The 25083-nt window shown below is 41.3% G+C and overlaps 1 protein-coding gene across 5 annotated transcripts in view; it reads left to right on the top strand.

Annotated features, from left to right (window-relative positions):
- The window catches only part of LOC131243544 (uncharacterized), an 80309-nt gene that overhangs the window by 2329 nt on the left and 52897 nt on the right, over nucleotides 1–25083 (top strand). For 4 of the 5 annotated variants that reach the window (XM_058242972.1, XM_058242973.1, XM_058242975.1 and 1 more), the window contains exon 2: nucleotides 13372–13509. The exons of the other annotated variant lie outside the window; for it this stretch is intronic. In XM_058242972.1, the coding sequence (XP_058098955.1) occupies nucleotides 13372–13509 (138 nt within the window). The remainder of the gene's footprint in view (nucleotides 1–13371; nucleotides 13510–25083) is intronic. 5 annotated transcript variants of the gene reach the window in all.

The following is a 25083-nucleotide window of genomic DNA, read 5'->3' on the forward strand; positions in this document are numbered from 1 at the left end:
TGGTCTCGACGTGTTTGCAAGGTGTTGCTTGTGCCGTGCAATGCCACCGACACTTACAAACCTGCAAAGCTCACACACTATGTGAGTCTTTTTAGTAGCACAATGACAATGCCCATACTTCCAACCCAGGTCATTTGACTTGGATTTCAAAGAAGAAGAAGACATGATTCTTTTACACTTGTAAATATAACGACTAGAGAGTAGAGAGAGAGAATTGTAGAGAGTAAGACTAGAGAGAGAGTTACACTTTTACAGAGAGAGAGAGAGAGAGAGAGAGAGAGAGAGAGAGAGAGAGAGTTCTAGTTTTCTTGTATCTTGAACTTGTAGTCTAGTACACTTGTAGTTGTAAGTTCTCACTTGTAAGTTGTAAGTTGTAGTTTGTATTTTGTAGGCTTTCTTGTACACTTGTAGGTTATAGGTTGTACCTAGTAATGCTGTTTAACTAACTTGTAAATTGCAAGTTGTAACTTGACTCTTCTCTTGAGTCTAAAAATAAAAAAAAAAATCAAACTTAAAAGAGGAAGTAAGAAAGAAAGAATGAGACTGAACTGTGAGATGATGAGAGAGAATGTAATGTAAGACAGAGAAAATGAATGAGAGAGAGAGAGAGAGAGAGAGAGAGAGAGAGAGAGAGAGAGAGAGGGATGACAATGAATCAATGAATGAATGGCAAAAAAAAGACAAAAAAGAACAGAATAAATGAATATTACAAAATGAATTGAATAAGAAATGAAAGTATGAAAGTATGAAAGATATGGGGCGAACCAAAGAAGAAATGATCTTGAATGACGGTATTCTTGTTGAATCTTGATCGTTGAAGTTTGAACACCTCAACTTTCAATAGAGATTCGAGAATGAGGAATCTGAAAGAGTTGTGGAATCTTGATCTTTGAAGTCTTAGACTCTTGAAGTTGAAACTTGAAAGTGTTGTGGGCTTGTAGTATTTTTTTGAAAGGTGTTGTGATCTTGTAGTTGCAGAGAGATTAGAGTAAGAAGAGAGAAAAATGAGTAAAAGAGAGAAAGAGTGAGCTTTAGAGTGGAGAATAGTGAAAATGGTTTTCTTTTTGGGGGTGGTCAGATTTCTGATCATTGGGTCATATGGACATATGCGATCGCATTTGACAACAATGGTTTTTAGCATGTGTTTTTAGTGTTTTGGGTGTGTGAATGTACATGGTGTTGTGTGCTCCTATGGAGTATGTTTTTGTATTTCTAGCATTATAATAAAAGGTGTGTGAGGGATTGTTGCCCTCACACACAAAACCCATTTTTCTTCAAAATTCTCCTCCTCCTCCTCCTCCTCTCTCTCTCAGTCTCTCTCTCATTTTCTCCTCTCCTCTTCTCTCCTTTCTTATTCACTCCGAAGAACATCCAAACTCAACTGTTATGTCAAGGAGATTCGATCTCGCCTTTTTTTACGGTCATGGCCAAGGCGCTTATCAATATGCTTGAGAAAGGTCAAGAAATTGGTATATGATTCGAGGGTTCAAGGTGGTCGACGTAGGAATCTAGGTCTCCCACCTCCAGTTTGCGGATGATACCATTCTCTTTTGCAGGGCGGATGTCTCGATGGTGGACAACTTGCTAAAGATTGTGAAGTGTTTCGAAGTCATTTTAAGCCTGAAGGTAAATTCCACGAAATGTGAAATGCTTGGTATTTTGATGCCTGACGAGGAGGTATTTTGATTGCGGAGATATTTGGTTGTGGCGTTTGGTCCTTTCCTTCGACATACTTGGCCTGCCCCTATGTATTGGTAGCCTGCAAGACATCTTTGGGACAAGGTGGTTGAAAGAATTGAAAGGAAGCTATCTAGGTGGAAAAGTCGCCATTGTCTTTGGGGGGTCGCTTGATGTTGATCAAGGTAGCCTTCACAAATGTATCTTTATTTCATGTCCCTATAGATGCTTTCGATTTGTGTTGGAAAAGCTAGAAAAGCTAAGGCGAGAATTTTTATGGAGCGGTGCAGAGGAGAAGAAGAAATTCCATTTCCTGAGGTGGGAGAAGGTGTTCAAGCTCATTTTAGAAGTGGGGGTAGGGTTGAGGGTCTTGGATTCCATGAATCAAGCATTGTTAGGGAAGTGGATGCGGCGGTTTGCAACGGAGGAAGGTAGACTCTAGAGAGAAGCGATGGCTAGCAAGTACGGGACCCGATATGGGGGTTGGTGGATCAAGGATCTGTCACGGTACAAAGCTTCTAGATTGTGGAGTGTTATCTTCACTGTGGCCCCCAAGTTCAAGGAAGGAATGTCCTTTTCTGTGGAGATGGTAGTCACATCCGTTGTTGGGAAGATTTGTGATTAGGCAATTGAGCGTTAAAGCAGGTGTTCCCAAGGTTAGCCATTCTTTTGCTAGAAAGGAATGTTTCAACAGCTCACTGTTACTCTTGGATTTGTGGTGAGGTGGTGTGGGTTCCCCCATGTTGGGGGGTTTATGAGATGAGGAAGTAGATGATTTCATTAGTCTTTTGGAAAGCCTCAAGTTCTTCGTTCTCAGGGTGGGGGAAGAAGATTTGGTGTTGTGGTGTGCTCATAGCTTAGGGAGGTTTTCAGTTCTGTCCTTTTACAATATGCTTAGTTAGCCTAAATCGGTCTATCACTGCATCTATCGATTTTGGAAATATGGAGCTCCCTTGCAGCTTTCATTTGGCTAGAAGGAAGAAAGAAGGTGCTCACTGTTGATAATCTCATTACAAGATCTATGATGCTCCCAAACATATGCGTTATGTGTATGAGGGATGTTGAGTTAGTGGATCATTTGTTTCTTCATTGTTTGTTTGCAAGGAAGATTTGGGCGAGGCTCCTTTTAAACCTTAACATCCAGTGGGTGATATTGGGATCGATGCTAGACTTTCTGGCAGCATGGCATGTGGGTGGAGTGGGCAAAGAGGGGAAGGTGGTACGGCGGTTGGCGATGATGGCTGCCTTATGGGCTATATGGGGTGAGAGGAACAACCGCTCTTTTGAGAACAAGTCTGGGTCTATGTGGATGGTTGTTGGAAAGATTGTTTCTTGGGTAGTTGAGTGGGTGTCCAGATTTAGAGATTGGATGCTTGTGTTCTCATTGCTCTTTTGGGCCGGTAATTGCCTTATATTCTTTTCTATCTTAGTTTCCTAAGGCAGCCTTTCAATAACAGGTTCACGGTGATCCAAACAATCTTCCCCCATTTCGTATCTAACCATTTGCAATTTCCCTTAAGGAGGGACTGATCTTGGGCAGACCTTGTTCCACAATGAAAGTTGGTGGTTATAGGAGATGGGATTTAATTGAATGGTGGCTGACTAGTGTTCTTTGTTTAAAATCGACGGATGTGTTGGCTCTAAATTTGGAATGAAAATCCATATTCTTAAAGTCAAACTGAAAGACTGGAAATAAGAAAAAAAAAAGAGGAAATGATGTCCTTAAGGAAGAGATTTTGTCAAAGATTGAACATATTGATAGGACAGTGTCTGACATCCTTGACTGGTCAAAATTACCAAGGGAGTTGCTCAAGAAGGAACTGGTGATTATGTTGGGGAGAGAGCAGTCAATGTGCTGATGCTAATGTTTGACTGTAAAATCCAATGTGCTATCAGCTATGAGATTTTATTATTACTTGAAAACATAGATTTACAATGATACAAAACCTTATATTTTGTAGGTTCTTTGACACTCAAATACAAACGAAACTCACCTCAACCGATTGCTGGGTTGATGGTGGGTTCGTATCTTAGACTCTCCTAAGCTAGACAGGCAGTTACCCAGAAAAAAATGTAAGCCATATGTGGACTTCACCTAACCATCTCACCATTCTCCACCAATCACCCGGTCCATCAATAGTCTATCAACAACTATTATGAGATAATGGGGACCACATTGTTTGGGGTCCAGTCCTTAGATGTCATTTTTCTGAGAAAGAGGAGGATGGCTTCCTTAATCTAATGGGCTTACTGCCTTTGTGGTGATTGAGCACATGAGGAAGGATAGACTTTTGGAAGGAAATAAACAATCATACCTTAAATAGCGCATGTAAATTGGTTTTCCATTTAATTGAAAGAGTAAACTGTCTTCTTAGCTTTTCGAGGAAGTATGAGAAATCTTTTCTTCTTCTAGTCTTGAGGTTGATTCTCTTCGTTTGTCAGTTCTTTTGCCTTGGCTTTGTAATGGTCTTCAGGTTTTCTCTTTCTAATAAAGCATTGGTTAACAGTTTAAAAAAAAGGAAAAGAAAAGAAAAGGGGAAGAGATTTGGGGGGCTCAATTTGGACGGTGATTTTTGTTGAAGGAAATAGAGTTAGGGAAATAGGTTTTCTGTTTCCACCAAGAGTAATGCTACAAAGATTCACCATATTACAGCGACATGTGTCCTCTCCTCCTAGCACGGGCAATGTAAATCTCAGTGGGGCGCCCTATGATGTATATACGAAATCCAATCTGTTCATCACCTGATACAACTCATTTTCGTAGGTAATCCCGAAAATCAGGCCCATCTTGTGGGGAGGGCAAAAAAACTCAATTTGGACGGTGATTTTTGTTGAAGGAAATAGAGTTAGGGAAGTCATAGGTTATCTGTTTCCACCAAGAGTAATGCTATGGTGATTTGCTCATAGAGGATTTGCCCGCCGAGCGATTCGCCATATTACAGCAACATGTGTCCTCTCCTCCCAGCACAAGCAATGTAAATCTCAGTGGGCTGCCCCATAATGTATATGAAATTTAATCCATTCATCACCTCATACATCCCATTTTAGTAGGTAATCCTGAAAATCAGGCCCATCCAAAACTCAAGTGAGCCACACCACAGGGAATAGCAGGATGGGAACCATTGATAACTTCCTGGGACCCACCGAAATCTTCAATAAATAACATATTTGGTTTCTCCTTTCATCCTCCGTGTACTCACCTTATGAATGGGTTGAATATCATATAAACATTATACTGTGTCCTTGGAAGATTTCAACAGTGGACATTTGTATTCTCACGTTTGCCTATTGTGTGGCTTACTTGAGTTTTGGGTCGGCATCATCTTCTGGCTTACCTCCTAAAGGTTGTATCAGGTGATGGACGGATTGGACGTCATGGGTCCCACGAAAATTTATGTTGCCTGCACCGGGTGAAGAGGATACGTGTCGCTGAAATACAGTGAATCACTTGGCGAATTGCCTCCGAGTGAATTGCTGTAGCATTACTCTTCCACCAAAAGACAGTGATTTTTTTTGGATGTCATAGGTCATCTTTTTCCACCAAAAACAGTGATTTTGTTGGAAGGAAACAGACGTGGATGGTGCGATCTTTGTGAATGAGGTTGTTGGTGCTCTATAAGAGCAGAAGATTTTGTTAAGGAGGTCAAGTTGGATATAGAAAATCAGGTGGGCTATTTCTGGATGCTCTACAGTCTGAGGCATGGCGATGTTCTCCCCTTTTATCTTTGCTTTACGCCATTCACATTCCTTCATCATCAGAACTGCTTAGGGTCTGTTCGATTTTTCATATCCTTTGTAAATACACTATAAATAGATAATTATTACTCTTTCAGCTTGTTTGAAAATTCAGGAGTATTTCTGCCTCGAAAACCGGTCCAAAAGGACCGACTTAAAATTGTGGGCCCCAATGTGATATATGTGGCACATCCATGCCGTCCATCTGTTTTACCGAAACATTTTTGGACGTGAGGCAAAAAATGAGGCAGATCAAAAGCTCAAGTGGCCCACACCAAAGGAAACACTGGCCTTGAGATGTCCACCGTTGAAAGTTGTTTCCTTTACCGGGCCCACATTGATGTTTATTTGTCATCTAACTTGTTCGTAATGTCACACGGACATGGATAAGGGGAAAACACAAAATCAGGCTGATGCAAAACTTTTGGGGGGCCCTAAGAAGTTTTTAACGATAGGCGTTCAATTCCTGCTGTTTCCTATCGAGTGGCCCACTTGAGGTTTGGATCTGTCTCATTTTTGAGCTCATGCCCTAAAATCAACAGGCATAATGGATGGGTGGTGTGGATAAGCCACATACATCACGGTGGGCCCCACATTTATTTCACACCTTTTTTTTTTTGGTAAAAGGATATCTTCATTAATGCAAAAAGGCTATACAAAGATTTGGGCGATGTAGTCAACAAAAAACAAAAGAACAATGATGCCTATCGTGAGCAGAAATAAAGGAGGGTTATCCCTCTCTTAAATTGCCTAAGCCTACTATATCAAAAAACAATAGCCCCCTAACGGTAGAGGGGAGCTCGGATTGGGACCGGTAGAAAGAGGGTAATTGACCGTCGCTGGCTTTGCGGGCTAGGGTGTCAGCTACTGAGTTAGCCTCCCTAGGAAAGGAAGAGAGTTTGATTTCCCGATTGCCCATGAGAGCTCTAATCATGGCTATCCAGTACCAGATGGACCACGCTGGAGAGGCGGAGTTGGAAAGGGTTTCGATCATGGACTTGGATTCACTCTCAATTTCTAATTTGTTAAAACCCAGCTCCACACACCGCATAAGCCCCTCCCAGATGGCTCTAATCTTAGCCTGGGTGTTGGATCCAAACCCGTAACCAGCTGAGAAGGCGAACAACACATCTCCAGCGCAATCCCTGCAGACGCCGCCGCCGCCACCACCAGACGGGCCAGGATTCCCAAGAGAAGAACCGTTGACGTTGATTTTAAACTAGCTGCTCCTGGGTGGTCCATTTGACCACCTGGACTGATTTCAGGCTAGTCGACCTCCCCTAGATCCTAAGAGTTAAGAGGGTTTCCGTGGTGGATCGACTGAGCACTCTAGGGAGAGGAAGAGAGGGACCGATTATGGTGAACCAGTGGAGGACCTTGCGAATCACCCTGTCTGCGCAAACCGGGGTGTCTTCGAAGTGGGCTAAATTCCTGGCCATCCACAATTCCCAGAAGATGAGAGCAGGGGTGAGACCCCTCAGAATTTGTAATTGGTGGGAAGGGGCAGACGCAGTCCACCATCTATTTGCTAGGCCGCAGGCCGTTTGAATGGGCCGAGTGGTGCATATTGAAGATGGGGTGGAAATAGTTCCAGACCTTAAAGGCAGAGACGCCCAAGGAGAAGATGTGGTCGATTGTTTTGACGCGGGGAGAATGGGGAAGGAGGCAGCAATTGCATTTCGACGCCAATGAGATGCCTTTGGCCTGGATCTTGTTATCCATGGAGATCTCTTTGTGGATGATTTTCCTAGTGAGGAGAGAAATTTTAGGCGGAAGCTTGTGATGCCACACCCATTTGGACCACACGTTCTTCGCCCCAGACCGTCTAGCGATTTTCCAAGCCAACCTAACGTCGAATTCACCTGACGACGAGTCAATCCAAATTTCCCTATCTTTCGCAGGGGAGGTGCAAATACCAGCGTCAGATATGTGGTCCAACACCACTTGGGGCAGGAGGAGACCGATAACAGTGGGGTCGCGCTAGCCCAGCGCCCGATGAAGCTACTGACTTGCTGGGAGGGGGTTAGACACCTGTAGCCTCCACTCCCTAAGTGGCCCTAAGGCCGACCAATCGACCTCCCAGAAGCTGCAGCTACCACGACCAATAAGCCATCAAGAACGGGCGTCGATGATTGGGAAGCACTTATAGATATTTTTCCACAGGGGGGAGGCGAAAGGCACTAGGATGAAACCTCCAAGAGCGAGAAGGTCGACGGAATATTTGGCCCTCATGAATGCCACCCAGCTGCTGTCCTTTCCTCTGCGTGTCACTGACCAAGCCATCTTCATCCTGAAGGCTTTCATGATGCTGCCCAGATTTTTAACTCCCAGCCCTCCTTCATCCTTTGGCGCCTCAATCGACTCCCAACTAACCCAGTGGTAGCGCTTGCAAGTACCCTCCTAGCCCCAAAAGAAATCTGAAAAAGCATTGATGGGGAAATCACGCGCACACGCGCACTCATGCCGCCCCCCCTACGTACGTACGTACGTAGAAGGAAGACCCCACCATCGATCTGGCTCGATGATGACGTCCAGGGAGGGCCTCCTAGCTAGAAGTCAAGTTTTGGTTCAGAAAAGTGGCCCGATAGTTAAAAACAGCCCACCATAGGATCTCATGATCGTGGCCCACTCGTCGGATTGGTTTTATATTTTAGGTTTTGCTTATTGTTATTATTTAGAACATCGTGAACGCTTTAGATTTCCTTGTTTGGTTTTTATTTTAGTTTACTTCATCGCCAAGTAATAAGTATCGCACATGGTGCGAGTTTTTGGGTATAGGGTTCTCCCTATAAATAGGCACCCCTTGTAGTTCTTTTCATTAATTGAAGTTAATAAAAAAATTCCTGCTTTATTTTTCTACTCTCTTCGTGAGTTGTGGAAGAATTCAAAAGTGAGTGCGAAGTCCTCCCTTTTCGAAGGGCCAACTACCGTGGTGCGAAGCCACATCGATCCCAATTCACCCCCATCTTCCATCATCTTTCTTTCCATCTTCCCCCACCATCCGTACTTCGAATTTGTCCTTTTATTGCATCAGATTTTTTTATTACAGTAGATTTCCACATTTCGGCCCGCAGGCGAGCTGAAACTTCGGCGGAGCACCACGCACAAATCGTACATCAGATTGAGCTGAGATTTGGGAGTTTTGGAATCCATCCCTGGCCGACCAAGGCCAAGGTGGCCTTTTTCTGAATAGTGGGCCCCACACACGTGCGGCCGGGATCACATGCACGTCCGTCTGGGCCATTGTTGCTGTCCACACGCGGGATCATCTTTTGGCTCAGGTTTTTATCCTCTTTTATCCTCTCATAGCCGTTTTTCATGAATCCTAACCCTATATTACAGGATCCCTAATTGATTTGCCCCTTTTTATCACCTTAGGGTTCCTTGAATTGAAATTAGGGAATCCCTTGGATTAGGGACTGATTTTTATGCATGAGTAGTTGATTTTATTTCCCTTTGACATCGTTTGGCTTATAATTTTATTGGTCCAATCCTAGCCTGTGTCGGCTTGGACCCGCATAGATTCCCCTTTAATTGAATGTTTGGATTTTCATGTGGGATGTGGAATTTGTGTGATTGTTTCTGAATTGGTGTGATCTAAGCCTGAAATCTTGCATATCATATTTAATTTTCCATGTCCTGCATCAAATTTGGTATCAGAGCCTAGGGTTCTTGTAGGGGAATTCATTCCATGTTTAGGGTTTGGTTGTTTATGTCCATTACGCATCAATTCTCATCATATATGGCTGTTTAGAGGTCCATAAACATGAAATAAGTTGCTGAAATTTTTTGTTATCCCCTTATTTGAATTATTTTAGAAATTAACTTAGTTTTCTATTTCTAGGTTTAGAAACTTTCCTTTTCTATTTTTTTTATATAAACTAATTTTTTAGAAACTTTCTTAATCTGTTTTTAGAAACTAATTTCCTTTCCTTTTTCTTTTTTAGAAACTAATTTACTTTCCTTTTTCTTTTTTAGAAACTAACTTACTTTCTATTTTTAGCAACTTTCCTTTTTTTCTTTTTCTTTAGAAACTAGGTTGTTTTTTTTTTTTTTTTGAAACTTTTCTAATTTGTTTTTTTTTTTAGAAGCTTTCCTAATTTGTTTCTTTAGAAACTTTCCTTTTTCATTTTTTAGATACTAGGTCGATTCTTTTTAAAAAAAAAAAAAAAAATCTCTTATATTTTGACAACTATATTACTGAATTTTGGTTGGCACCCTAAAGTAAACATAGAACAATTGCAAGAGTCACTAAACAAGTTATCCCAGAAGTTGGAGTTTATGCTTAAGCGCTTGGAAATGGGCCAATGCTTTGAGCAGCTTGATGAACGCATTGCCCGACTAAAGACCATCGCTAGGACAAACCCCACCATTAGGGTAGATGTCCAATCTCAGGTAGGTGGCCTGAAGGATAGACCAATGAATGGAGTTGGCCAAGGAATCAGTTATGGGCATGCACTCGTGTACCCACCCCATGAGGGACATCAAGACCACTATTTTGAGTGGTACAATATGTGCAGTCTTGTGACTGGAGAGAGTGCACTAGATGTTAGTGTAGAGTTACCCACTGAGGTCATTCCGGTAGTGGATGAGTTTCGTGATGTTTGTCTTGATGATCTACCGGATGAGTCCCCTAGGAGGGATATAGAGCATACTAGAACATGGGACACCGTAATACCTACAACCGAGTTTATGTTGAATAATTTTGTTGATAGGTCCACAGGTCTAAGTCCTCGTGAAGTCGTTACTAATTATAAACCTAGGAAACTTATTGATCTTGTCCCTATGTCACTGTCCCATAGGCCGTTAGAGTCTGCAAAGTCTTTTGCGCATCACATTCATTCATGGCATCAAGAAATCAGGCAGAAGATCATGACTAATAATGAACATTGCACATTTTCTACAGACCAGTATAAAGGTTTCATAAGATTCAATATTGGGGACTCTGTGATGGTCTGCATCAGGCCCGAGCGGTATCCTTCGAGGGCCGTTCATAAGTTACATGCGTGTAGCGCTGGACCTGTCAAAATTATAAAACGAAATGGTTTCAATGTGTATGAGGTAGATCTTCCACCTTCCATGAGAATTAGTTTCACATCCGATGTGGAGGATTTAGTTACTTTTCAGGGGACCACTGATACTTTGTCCGGCCCTTCGCCCACCCATCCTGATTCAACATATTTATCCCTTGAACCATGGCCCTTTCCCAACCCATTTTTCCAGCCTCTACCTCCCATATCTACTTTTCCTAACCTTTCTTCCCAGACTCTACCTCCTATACCTACCATTCCCGACCCATTTTCCTAGCCTCTACGTCCCATACCTACCCGTCCCGACCCATTTTTCCAGCCTCTACCTCCCATTTTTACCCTTCCCAACCCATTTTTCCAGCCTCTACATCTCATACCTACCTGTCTCGACCCATGTTCCCAGCCTCTACCTCCCATACCTACCCGTCCCGACCCATCTTCCCAGCCTCAACCTCCTATACCTATCCTTCCTGACTCATTTTCTCAGCCTCTATCTCCCATACCTAACCTTCACACACTCAAAAAGGAAATAGAGGATATCCTGGACCATCAAATAGTTTCAATGTCGGACGGCGGGTTTCAGAAGTACGTGGTTAAATGGAAGTCACGCCCAGCTTCATACAACACGTGGCTTACTGAGGAGGAGCTTCAGAGACTTGATCCTGACATCCTGGAGCGGTTCAGGAGTTTTATTTCCCCAGTGGCGAAATCTTTACAGCCGGGGAGAATTGATGGGGACATCACGCGCACACGCGCACTCACGCCGCCCCCCCTACGTACGTACGTACGTAGAAGGAAGACCCCACCATCGATCTGGCTCGATGACGACGTCCAGGGAGGGCCTCCTAGCTAGAAGTCAAGTTTTGATTCAGAAAAGTGGCCCGATAGTTAAAAATAGCCCACCATGGGATCTCATGATCGTGGCCCACTCGTCGGATTGATTTTATATTTTAGGTTTTGCTTATTGTTATTATTTAGAACATCGTGAACGCTTTAGATTTTCTTGTTTGGTTTTTATTTTAGTTTACTTCATCGCCAAGTAATAAGTGTCGCACATGGTGCGAGTTTTTGGGTATAGGGTTCTCCCTATAAATAGGCACCCCTTGTAGTTCTTTTCATTCATTGAAGTTAATAAAAAAATTCCTGCTTTATTTTTCTGCTCTCTTCGTGAGTTGTGGAAGAATTCAAAAGTGGGTACGAAGCCCTCCCTTTTCCAAGGGCTAATTACCGTGGTGCGAAGCCACATCGATCCCAATTCACCCCCATCTTCCATCATCTTTCTTTCCATCTTCCCCCACCATCCGTACTTCGAATTTGTCCTTTTATTGCATCAGATTTTTTTATTACAGCAGATTTCCACATTTCGGCCTGCAGGCGAGCTGAAACTTCGGCGGAGCACCATGCACAAATCGTACATCGGATCGAGCTGAGATTTGTGGGTTTTGGAGTCCATCCCTGGCCGACCAAGGCCAAGGTGGCCTTTTTCTGAATAGTGGGCCCCACACACGTGCGGCCGGGATCACACGCACGTCCGTCTGGGCCATTGTTGCTGTCCACACGCGGGATCATCTTTTGGCTTAGGTTTTTATCCTCTTTTATCCTCTCATAGCCGTTTTTCATGAATCCTAACCCTATATTACATGATCCCTAATTGATTTGCCCCTTTTTATCACCTTAGGGTTCCTTGAATTGAAATTAGGGAATCCCTTGGATTAGGGACTGATTTTTATGTATGAGTAGTTGATTTTATTTCCTTTTGACATCGTTTGGCTTATAATTTTATTGGTCCAGTCCTAGCCTGTGTCGGCTTGGACCCGCATAGATTCCCCTTTAATTGAATGTTTGGATTTTCATGTGGGATGTGGAATTTGTGTGATTGTTTCTGAATTGGTGTGATCTAAGCCTGAAATCTTGCATATCATATTTGATTTTCCATGTCCTGCATCTAGCACACTCGAGGTCCCAAAGAACGGCCGTAGGAACATTCATTTCACACCTGTCCTCGATTTAGCATTCAAAAAGTAGGTGTCAATGTCAACATTGGGAGTGATGCAGTAATTACCTGGAGAAGTAATTATTACCTATTTACAATGTATTTACAGGGTATATGAAAAATCAAACAGCCCCTTAACTTTTTCTATGTGCCATCAATAATTGTAGAGGCATGCAGGTTAGTTTGTGTGAAATATGCTAATAGCATGATAAGTTCACTGGAAAGCAATTACGCAGCTCATGCCGTAGAAGTTTTATGCAGTTCCCTCAAAGTACATGTCGAAAACATGTGTGGTGGTTATGACTGTTGATCTGGTGGGCCACAGCGTGGATATCCAAGAAGACAAGGGAACTGGGTTATCTTAAGCACCAACTCGTGTACTGCAAAAGGAACGGTTAGAGCAACGACTGCATCCAACCAGCAAACTTCACAATAACTGCATGGTCAGAGTAGCCCACTTAGTGCAGTTTTTACCTTGTGGCTCATCCACATGATGGCCCAATGGGTCAACAGTCCTGATCGCTACACATGTTTGCCACGTTGGCAAGGAGGGAGCTGCATAACAGGATTTCCTTAACTTACCTAGTTATATCTCCAATGATCCAAAAGTTCTAAGACATCTCAAGAAAACTGTAGGGTCATCCAGTTTTGTATGACTGTTGAATATCATTCTGTATTTCCCCCAAAGTTCTTTCCCAGTCTAACCAACACCATTTCGTTACCAATTATATTTAGGGAATCCATGTCCACTCCCACCCTGATTGACAATGGAACCCTTATGCTTCTTTTGTTATTGCAATGGTACAACTTTCCACTATTGTAATACCATAGTAGATAGAAAAAGGTGCAGCTCTCAGTAAGGCAGCATAAATAGTGCTATATTTTCTTTATGATACTAATGATATGCCATTTTTTTTTTTTTTTTTTGGTTATCAGCTGATGATATTTGTTGACTATGGTGGTTCAATTCTTCCAATCATTGCTCATTCACCATGGAATGGTGTGCGGTTGGCGGATTTTGTCATGCCTTTCTTTCTGTTTATTGTTGGTGTTTCTCTTGCCCTTGTCTACAAGGTACCTAGAAGATCTCACTATTTGAAGTTGTTTTCTTACATGTATGGACATCATTTCACATGATTTTACTTCCTACAATTGACCGGTCTATTGTTTTTTTTACCCATTTTGGGGACATGTTTAATGTTGTACAGTTGGCAGATTTTAGATGCCTTTCTTTCTATTTATTGCTGGTGTTTTTCTTTTGCTCTTGTGGGCATGCTCATGAAGTGATGCACAGTCCAAGATCTACACCTGCAGCAGGTGTAGTTGCGCCTTGAAGGTTATGCTGGAACAACCTTGGTAACAACCTTGGTTTTAAGTAGTCTGATATGCATCAGTGTCATCTGAGCCGTATTAGTTTTGGTCTGAAATGAAATGAGACGCCATATCGATATGGAACTGAAATGGATCGAAACTGATCCCTATGGTACCAAATGGACGAGTCGAGGTGAATCTTGCTAATTTCAGTCCCCTAGCAAGTTGCACTAAACCGCTATTTAAATCCTTGAGAACAATAGAAGGATCATGGAATGGTTAGATGAGGTCTGAGATTCATAAGCTCAAGATTCCCTATTAGGCAAGACTATTTGATCATTAATAGAGTGATGCCCATCTGATTGTCTGATTGTCTAAAAAACTGTCAAAAGTGGTTTAAACAGGGAGTTGGACTAGTAAAAACCATAGACAAAACTGTTTTTGTGCATGGTTGTTCTAAAAAAATAATTTTATGATGATTATAATGTCATAGTTCAAACCAGTTTGACTTGCAGTTGAACTGGTAGTGTTTCTGCTTTCGTTTTTTAACACATTGGTTCACATGGAATCTTTGAATTCAGATGGGATGCTGTTTTATTGTGGTCGATCGGACTAGCAAAGGAACACTATGATGGAGAAGATGACAGGCATCTAATTATGACAGTGATCACCAATGTTGCATCTTTCTTTACGATAGAGACTGACACAAATTGTGAAGGTTTCTTTTAAGAATAATGGAAATTCAGTAGCATGAACTTGGTTCCAAGATCAAAAGTTTTGCTCAAGGGAGATCTGGAGAATAAAATCAGATTTTTGGAGGAGATGTTTTTGCTGTGGTGAATGTACTTTTTATAATTGAGGAGGTGATGAGGATGAGTTTTTAGGATATTGGTTATACGGTCATGCCTGGAGGGCCAAGGGTGAGTGATAGCATCCATATGGATCCAAGGTATAGTGGGCACATGAGCACATAGGAAATGCATTGGTTGTAGGGTATGGGGAAATATCTTTGTTGTCAACAGGAGAGATAATTTGGGAAATATGTGTGTTAGGGAGCTAATGACCTTGCTAACCTATTTTATTAAGAAGAATGGTATGGTACTCCCAAGGGAGCACTGAAAATAAAATACAAATAAAATAAAATGCATTTCTTTCTCTAACGCTCTCCCTCGAGCTAGAGCATAAATGTCACACATGCCTAGCTTGTCCAACAGATCACGAAGACAAGAAGAAGGAACATATTTGATAATAGTATCAGTAAGATGATCCCTTGATTGAATGTGCGGCTTACAAAGAAGGCCCGAAGAGATATTTTCTTGGACAAAGTGACAATGCACTTCAATATGCTTTGTCTGTTCATGGGGGATTGGATTAGAGGCAATGTGAATTGCAGCTTGATTGTCACAATGTAGGGATACATGCATGGAAACTTTGACTCCAAGATCTTTAAGAAGAGATTGAAGCCAATTGATTTCACTTCTAGCATGACCCATAAAGTAGCATTAATCTTCAACAGATAAGCGAGCAACAATAAATTGCTTATTTCTTTTCCACAAAACCAAATTACTCCTCACAAAGGTACAATACCTAGCAGTGGATTGTCGATCATTGGATGACTTGTCCCAATTGGCATCACAATATGCACTAATATGAAGATGCCTCGATTTGGGTACGATGGACCTTTTTCAGGTGGAGACTTGTGGTCATGGTGTGTTGTAATGACCATTAGGGGGCCACATCGGTTGTTACATACTGGTAATGGTGCCGATCGTTACGCGTTATGGGGTCGTAAAGGCTCTTATGGAAAAAAGACCCTTATTGGCTGTTACAGACCTCGTGATGCCATTACAACCCCATAACGGTCCGTTATGGGGCTGATATAGGTTTTTTTTCCCCAAAAAAAAGGGGAGACCGCAATGGCTATTACGGCTTGTATCATAATGGTAACACTTGTATCATAATGGTAACAGGTGCTGGCCAGTACGACCACCATTAACATTAAGGCACACCTTGCTTGAGGTAGCCAAGGGTTTGGTAAACTGCTTCGAGATGATGAGTGCAAGGAGTGTGCATGAACTAACTCAGAACACTAACAACATAGGAAATATCCCAAATGATGCATAGATAGCTGAGTTTTCCTACCAAGCGATGACATGTGCCAGGTTCTTGAAGGCTGTGTGATTCTCTAGAAAGCATGTGATGATTTACTTGTATTGGGATATCAACAGGACAGGAACCCAACATTCCAGTCTCATGGAGAAGGTTAAGGGCATATTTACATTGCAATATAAATATTTCATTGGATTGAGCAAGTTACAATTCAAAGGAAATATTTTAATGACTGTCTTTAACAACAAACGTGCACGCAAGGAACTTCTTCACTACAACAATGTCTTCTTCACTGTCACCATAGATGATGATATCATTGACATACACTGCCAGTATGGTCAGAGAAGAGTTAGATCTCTTCACAAATACTGAATGATCGCATGAGTTAAGCTGAAAGCCGAATTGAGAAATGGCTTTGCTGAACCCCTCGACCCTACCCTGAGGAGATTGCCATATAAAGACTTCAACATGCAGACTTTGCCTTTGGAACCAAGAGTGTGAAAACCTAGAGGAAGTGACATATATATTTCCTCCTGAAGATCCCCACGAAGAAAAGCATTTTCACATCTAGTTGGTGAAGATTTCATTGATGGTGAGCAGCCATAGACATCAGTACTGCAACAAGAGCAAATATTTCATGGTAGTCGATTTCAAATTGTAGAGTAACCCTTTCACAACAAGGTGGGCTTTGTATCGAGCAATCATTCCATCTAGATTATACTTCACTATGGACACCCACTTGCATCAACAGTGTGCTTGCCTTTTGGCAAACCAACCAGATCCTAAGTCTCCCGTTTGTCAAGACTAGCCATCCCCCTCATCATCATTGCTCTCCAACAAGGATTGGTCAGAGCATCTTTTGGGTCTAGAAGGCACAAACCCAGTGGAAACAAAAGAAAGAAAAGCTTTGAAAGGAGGGATGTGCTCATGGGAAACATAATTGCTTATGGGCTGAGAATTACTCAATACATATCTTTCGGGTATAATAGTTCTTTTAGCTTTGCAAAGTGTAATGGGAAGTAATGCAGGGGCATTTTCACACCGGGCTCGAGTGGGGTCGCTTGTGGGATGCAGGGGCACACTTGGGGTGGGCGGGGCCCACTGGGGGAGGTCTCGTGTTCGAGAGTCCTCACCGGGGGTGATAAATGCGCATTTCACATCGGGCTCGAGTGGGGTAGCCTGTGGGATGCGGGGACACACTCGGGCTGGGTGGCCCGTGTGAGGCGGTACCCATGTGATTTAGGGGGGGGGGGGGGGGTGGGGTGGTTTCGGCCGAGGTCCTAACCCATGAGATGTAGGGTTCGGGCTATGAGATAAAGGGATTAATTCGCCGTACTCTAACAGTTCGAGCTTTTAGAGCAAGTGGTTAATTGTCCGGCATCAAATTGGTATCAGAGTGGGAGGTCTCATGTTCAAGACTCCTCACCGGGGGTGATTAATGCGCATTTCACACAGGGCTCGAGTGAGGTAGCCTGTGGGATGCGGGGACACACTTGAGGTGGGCGGCCCATGTGAGGCGGTACCCATGTGATTTGGTTCCCATGAAGGGGGTTCGGCTGAGGCCCTAACCCATGAGATGTGGGGCCTGTGCTATGAGATAAAAGGGATTAATTCGCCATACTCTAATAGTTCGAGCTTTTAGAGCAAGTGGTTAATTGTCCTGCATCAGAAAGCTTAGATGAAGGCAGAGATGGAATCAAGTCATTAGCATGAGACTAATGATGATTAGGCTCTAACACCAAGTCAGTGGAGAGTTGGTGGTCAATCAACTCGGAAGGTTGATCCCATGAGCACTTTGCAAAGCAATTATGTGCTCATGGGAAACATAATTGCTTACGGGCTGAGAATTACTCAATATGTATCTTTTGGGTATAATAGTTCTTTTACCTTTGCAAAGTGCAATGGGAAGCTTAGGTGAAGGCGGAGATGGAATCGAGTCATTAGCATGAGACTAATGATGATTAGGCTCTAACACCAAGTCAGTGGAGAGTTGGTGGCCAATCAACTCGGAAGGTTGATCCCTGTGCTTTTTGTGACTGTATAGCTTAAGAGGTTTTTTAGTGGACCTAAGAGAAGCCTGAGTAGGACTATTAGTCATAACAGGGAGAGGAATAACATCACCATCTAAAGTGTGAGTGTTAGTTGCGTCTATAGAAAAGTAGGGAATATTTTCAAAGAATGTTACATCCTTCAAAATTTATCACTTCTTAGTCTTGGGGCAACAACACAAAACCTTTTGTGTGGATACATATCCTAAAAAACACATCGAATAGATTGGGGACCCAATTCATCTCGAGAATTCCCTAACACAAACCAAGCACACAATTAAATTGATGTAGGACCGATGCATGAACTCAAATATAGTGTGGGATTAATCAGCAAAATTAACTTAATTAATAAAAAAACATAAAATTGCTATCATCATCACAAATACCAAAATCCTAAGAGAAGATCATCTATAATTTTAGCCTAGGTTACCAAGCATCATCCTACAAGACCATTAAATAAGGGGAACTGGGATCTAATGGATGTAGGGACATCCAAATAGCATAGGGTAAAGCCTATTTCGAAGGAAAAGATCTAATACTACCTAGGGTGAAATTAGGTTTTAGGGAAATTGGGGAAAACTTGGAATTAGGGTTAATAGGGTAAATTGGGTGGATGGGTTAAAGGATTTAGGTACTAGGATAAGGGAATTAGGGTTTTGGATGGAGGGAATGTAAGGATTTGGGTTTAATTGAAGAATGTGAAGAACTAGGGTTTGGTAATTTGAGGAAATGAGAAAATTTGGGATTTGTAGGCTTAGGGCTATGGTTTGGAAAAGAGAGAGTAGGGTTTTGATGCATGGGTAGTGGAAAGCCAAAGGGACAAGAGTGTGGCCATACGGTGGCCGTACGGTCACATGTGTGGGATAGGTTTGTGAGGTTTTGGGTCTTTAGGGTTTGGCTCATCTATAGATGTATAAGGGATAAGGATTGGAAGAATGATGATGACTTGGGATGGAAAAGATTGAAGAACTTGAAGAATACCTCAATGGTTGATGAAGGAATGAGAATGTAGGGGATAGATGGAGGCCTCACACCTCCGTTGATGAAAATTAGCTTCGCACCAATCTTGTTTCCAATTCACATGGAAGTTACCTTCAAATCACATGAAGATGGGAGAAGGAAGCAAGGAGCTCTCTCTCTCTCTCTCTCTCTCTCTCTCTCTCTCTATAAAAAAACCAAGAGAGGAGAGGCCCCCCCCTCCTCTTTTTATAGCTTCAAGAACTTTTCAAAATTATAATTTCAACCTTGTCTTTTGAAATTTGACGAAAATGACCCTAGTATAATGAAAAATCAACTAAAATCACTCATAAGGTGTCCCAAACATAAAGTAATCATAAATTAAATCCTAAAAGATAATAATGTCCAAAATGATAAAGACGATCCACGATCAATGACCCAATCGTTACGTCTCTCGAATCCGACGGTCCAAATCACTCCCTAAAGCAGCCCTTGTGCATTTTCCCAATGTGGGATCTTCTAGATGCTCGCACATGCATATGGGGTCTTCAACATGATCATGGGTACTCGCCTACCCATAGAGAAATCTGTGTGGCTTGCCTCCTCCTTTGATATGTACGCAAAGGTGTATGTGAAGTGATGTCCTCATCACAAACACTTTGGGAGGAAACGTGAATAGTGGCAAGTCAGGTTTAAGAAAATGAAGAGTGTAACTATTTCTAAGGAAGGTGAAGTCATCTTGCTGGCTGTTTGAGTTGCAGTGTGAACTGCCTCATTCCAATAAACCTTTGGAACCATCATACGTATCAGCATGGATTTAGTCACCTTAACGAGATGCTGATTTTTACGCTCAACTACACCATTTTGTTGGTGTGTGTATGGAGAAGATGTTAAACTACACTGCCATGATAGCAAAATAACTTTGCAAATCATGAAATGTGTATTCCTTACCATTGTCACACCAAAAACTTTAATCATCTTATCAAATTGATTGCAAATCATTTTATCAAACACTTTTACAATTGAGGATACTTATATTTTTCATAAAATATACCTAGGTAAAATTAGAATAATCATCAATAAATGAAATAAAGTATTTAAACCCAAAAATAAAGTAATTTGGGTGGGTCCCCACACATTGGAATGAACTAAACAAAAGGAGGCAATACTTCTATTTTCATTCACTAGATAAACAATTAAATAATGTTTTAACAACTGACATGTATCACACTGAAGACTCACATGTTCATGGAACTTGTTCAAAAATAAAATCATAAGAGACCTAATAGATATATGAGTTATGCCCATGCGCGTGTATGCCAAAGCTGTACAAGCTCGGCATTATTCAATTTAGACTAGAGATGCATGCCTTGGGTCTATCACCAACATTACGCAGTTGCAACCCTTGAACATTACGTAAACCACCAATCCTCCTAGTTGCAGACCCTGAACAATACAATGAGGAGAATAAAAAAGTAACACTACGGTTAGTTGTTTGGTGAGCACACTCACAAATAAAAAATTTATAGGAAATAATGGAACATGAAGTACCGAAGGCACCTGTAAGGAGGAATTTAGCTGATAAGATCCTTTTCTAGATACTTTCAAATAGGACCCATCAGCTGATTGATGAGGTACAGACTTGACAAAATTTGTTGATATACCTTGTTGGTCACTTGATGTACTGGCGACAGAAGCTTGAAGACTGGCAACCTCTTGAAGTAGCTCACTAATGGCACTTGACTTGGATCTGGCAATGGTAGGGTTAAGTGCCCCTTCAATCTCAGCACTATCAACCTGCTCTTGGGCTTGGGATGAAGGTGAGGTTGAAGATAGTACAAATGCTCACTAGTGTGTTGACAACAGCTACAATGAGTACCGATCAACTTGTCCCTGTCAATATTTCAAGAGGATGAATGAGGTTGCTTCTTTGTTGAAGATCCTCTCCCTAATGATTTGGATCCAAGCTGTGAAGGCAGATTTATAAATAGATGCAGAAGACACCCTTGATGTTACACAATGATGCACCTCACTTCACAGATAATTATCTAAAACTTCGAGGGAAGGTAAAGACTCCCTTTGTATTCTCTAGCCACTTGCTGAGTTCATCTGGAATCACTATTGCAGAGATATATTTAACTCATTCCACAGCTGGCGAAGAGCTATATAATACTCCATGGTAGATTCACCCTGCTGCATATTGGTAAATCTCTCAATGCAGCTGAAAAGCGAAGGCCAAGTCATGTCGTTGAGAGTACATATTTGCTACTATATCCCAAATTTCTTTAGCCGTCTTACACAACATCAGGCCTCCACTACTATTTGGCATTGAGTGGAGCAACCAAGTCAAGTGGTAAGATTCTCACTCTTCCAGTCTTCGTTGGAAGGATAATCTTCTTTGGGCTCCTTGCTGCCAGTGATATACCCCAACTTCTTTTGCCCCCCAATAAACATCTTGGTTCACTGTGACCAAGTTAGACAATTCATCCAATCTAACTTAACTGTTTTAATTACCAATCCTAGATGTTGGTTTTGAATCCTAGACCTTCCAGATGAAGATCCTTTATGATCACCCACCTCCAAATTTTCTCCCACCAACAATCAAGGGAAATAACAATATGAGGGGGAGGAACAATCAATCAATTACCTAAAGCAATAGAGCCACACACCATGGTCCGACAAAGCCAAGACAATTATACGACAGACATCATGACTTCAACAAGGTGCAGTCTGCATAGATTCAAAAGGCACCATTGGATGTCAATGAATAGGAGGGCAACAGGATGCTGTCAAAGAGAGAGAATCTTTGATGAAGGACCCAGCTAGAGCTGCTGCTGACAGTGGTGGCTAGATTTGGATGCTGCAAGGGATGAAGGGTTGGGCTCTGGCATGTGGCGGCGGCTCTGGCTGGTGCGATTGCCAGTGGTGGCTGGATTAACGGTTGCATGGGGCAGTGGCTCGGGCTGTGATGCTGGCCGGAACAACCATCTCTCATGCAGTGGCGACAGTTGCTGTGGTTAAGACACAACAAGAGAAAAAAGAAAGGGAAGGATAAGAGACAGGGAAGGAGAGGGTGAGAAGAATGGGTGTACGAACCAAGGTTGAGAAAAACCTAGCTCTAATGCCATGTTGTAAAGAGGATAAAATAATTTGTAAAATTGTGTGTTCAGCAGCTAATGACCAGTGTAACCTATTTTATTAAGAAGATTGGTATGTTGTCCTGAGGGAGCACTGAAAATAAAATAAAAAATAAAATAAAATACATTTCTTTCTCTAAAAATCTTCTATGAGTTGTGTTGCATTGTGTGCATGTCTTGTATTTTATTCAACATGATCCATTTAGAGATAGATATCAACCGTGTTATGAAACTTTTGTATGGTGAAAACTCTTTGATCATATCCTGTCCATGGATTTAGTCACATACAATGATGAACCTTTGTTATGCTTTGCTTTCGCTTGTTGCTTCTCTGTGTGCCATCATGATCTATCGATTTAATAAACTGGGATAACAGCCCTAAGGTTAGATTTGAAGAGCTTGAACGCAGAGTCTAAGGTGAAGTTTGACGGAAAGAATAACTATGTGTTATGGCAACTCAAGGTGAGGGATCTGCTGGTTTGACAAAGGTTTGCGCGCAAGGCACTGTAAGGAAAGTCTAAGAAACAACTATGACCGATGAGGGCTGTGAGCAATGTTATCAAAATCATATGATTCACAATATGAATTGTACGATTCATATCATATCGTATGGGTGTACTGTGTACGATTTGAATTGTACACCCAAATCGCAAATCCTAAATAATCGTATTGAATCGTAAGATAATCGTGGACTGCCTAAATGGGCCCAAAAAAACTTTAAAAATCAATTTATTAATATTTTTATTCAATTTTTTCTTTTTCTTCGTACCATATTGCTCATAAAATATGAAAAGGTTCTCCCCTATTAAAAATATCCTCATTTTTTTCTCTTGAGAGAGAGAGAGAGAGAGAGAGAGAGAGAGAGAGAGAGAGAGAGATGTGGATTTTGATATTCAAAAAACCCGAAACAAAGAAATCAAGATATCTTTTTGTTCACAATGGAATCGAATGCCATTTTTTCTAACATGATTTTACACAAGAAAGGTACAAAAGAATAAAAAATTTAAAGGATCTTGTATGTCTTTTAAGGTAAAGTTTTTGAAAGACAACAAAAGAAAACAAAGGAAAAAGACAAGAATCCTTTACTATCATGATATGTATACCTATACATTTTCTCAATTGATAATATCATGATAAATATTACTTTTTTGGTACACGTTGATGGTAAATGGATGATTGATGAGTTTTTAATCTTTTCTAATATACTTATATCTTTTCATGTGTTATATATATATATATTAATCAGAAAAAAATCTTATGATTTACAATACAATTTGCGATTCAATACGATTCAACCTCTATTATGATTTATGATATGATAATGATTTTGACAACATTGGCTGTGAGCATGGTTCAAAATATTGTTTCTCACCACTTGGTTTTGCCCATCATATCAGTTTTGGTTGGGACTGATGCGAGTTACCAGACTGAAAGAAATGCGACATAATGAGTCAATGAGTCATGCCTGTTACAATCTCTAGGTGAGTTCCACTTTGAAAGTGCTTTTTAAAACCATGACTAGGCGGATATGAATTTGAGAGCCATGAGTACAATTTATTTGTCTCGCACGTGGTGAATGAGGATTCGACTCTGAAACTTTGATCAAAGCTTGAAAGCCTACGCATGATGAAGGCCCTTACAACTTGTTGGTATCTAAGACAAGAACTTTGATAACCATAAGATGAAGGAAAGTAAGATTATTGTGGGTCACCTTAATGAGTTTAATAAGGTAAGATAAAGAACTGATCCTGCTAATGTCTCTTCTCGAGTCCTAGAGACAATTGGTCATGACTCTCCTTTATGGTTGAGATAGCATACGATCATAGGATTTGATGGCAACCCTTTTATCTTACAAACTAAACCCTTTTATCTTACAAACTAATTAGAAATAATTCTAGTAGCGAGAAAAGTTTGGTGGCCAGATGTAGAACAAAAGAAAAGCGATGTCCTATCAAAAGGCGAGTTGTTACTTGATATTGAAATTGAAGACAAGCGAAGACTAAGTTCTGTAAGAAGATTGGACATGTGAATAGGATTGCCTCGATTTGAAGAAGAGAAGGAGAAGGGAAGCCGAAGAAACGATGGAGATTCTCGGACTGTTCTCTCAATGATATTAGGTAACGATTGATTTTACGATACATGGAATCTTGATTCTTGATGCAGGGACATGTGATTACCTAATCCTAGATGCATGTATAATTAGGTTAAAGAATGTTCAAATAAATAAACGAATCAACTAACCGTTTCCAATCAAAGGGATTAGGTAAATTTCAACACAAAGATGAGGTCATTCCGTCAGGATCATGCCCCTTAGCATAAAATCGTGTAAACAGTAAAAAGGGAGGACCTAGGATTATGAGGATATCTTAGATATAGCATAAGTCAGTCTACAGTCAAGTTTGGATATAGTTCTACTGGCTAACCATCCCTCTTTTCCGTTTAAACTAGAAAGAGAATATCCAGAGAAGAACAAAAGGGATGAAGAATGAAGGGTTCGAGATGAAGAAAGTGCAGGTCTTTTTGTCATCAAAAGAAAAGGATGATAATTCTTACCTTTTCCCGCACCTTGAAGATCTAGAAAGAAGGAAACCTGAAATCGGGGTGGAACCTTCAACACCCAAGGGTCAATCCTGAAACCCTAATCTCTTGAATAAAAATTGAAGAAAAGATACGAATTTCTATTCATTCAATAATAATGAAAATAGAGTTTCTCACAACGTATATATAAGCTATGGAAAAAGTAAAAGTGCACTAAAGCCCCTTAAAAACAAGAAAAATAGCAAAAAGATGAAAACAATAAAGAAAAAAAACACCTGAAACAAGAAAAAAAAGAAGAACAAAAACAGCTAAAAACTAAAACACCCGTGTGGTAGTGTGTGAAATCCGACTCATGGATCTATGGTCAGGGTACGGTCATGCCGCTCCTACACTCGTAGTGCGTCAGAAAATGAGTCTAATGGACCCAGTGTCCATCCACATCAACTCCTCCGCTCTAGTACTCTATCGGTGACGCCTCCTCCTCTGGTACACTCTAAAGGGTGCACCATTGATGTTTGCATCAATTCTTGATTCTCGTATCATCTTCC

Source organism: Magnolia sinica, chromosome 4, assembly GCF_029962835.1.
Source record: "Magnolia sinica isolate HGM2019 chromosome 4, MsV1, whole genome shotgun sequence".
Taxonomy (NCBI): Eukaryota; Viridiplantae; Streptophyta; class Magnoliopsida; order Magnoliales; family Magnoliaceae; genus Magnolia; species Magnolia sinica.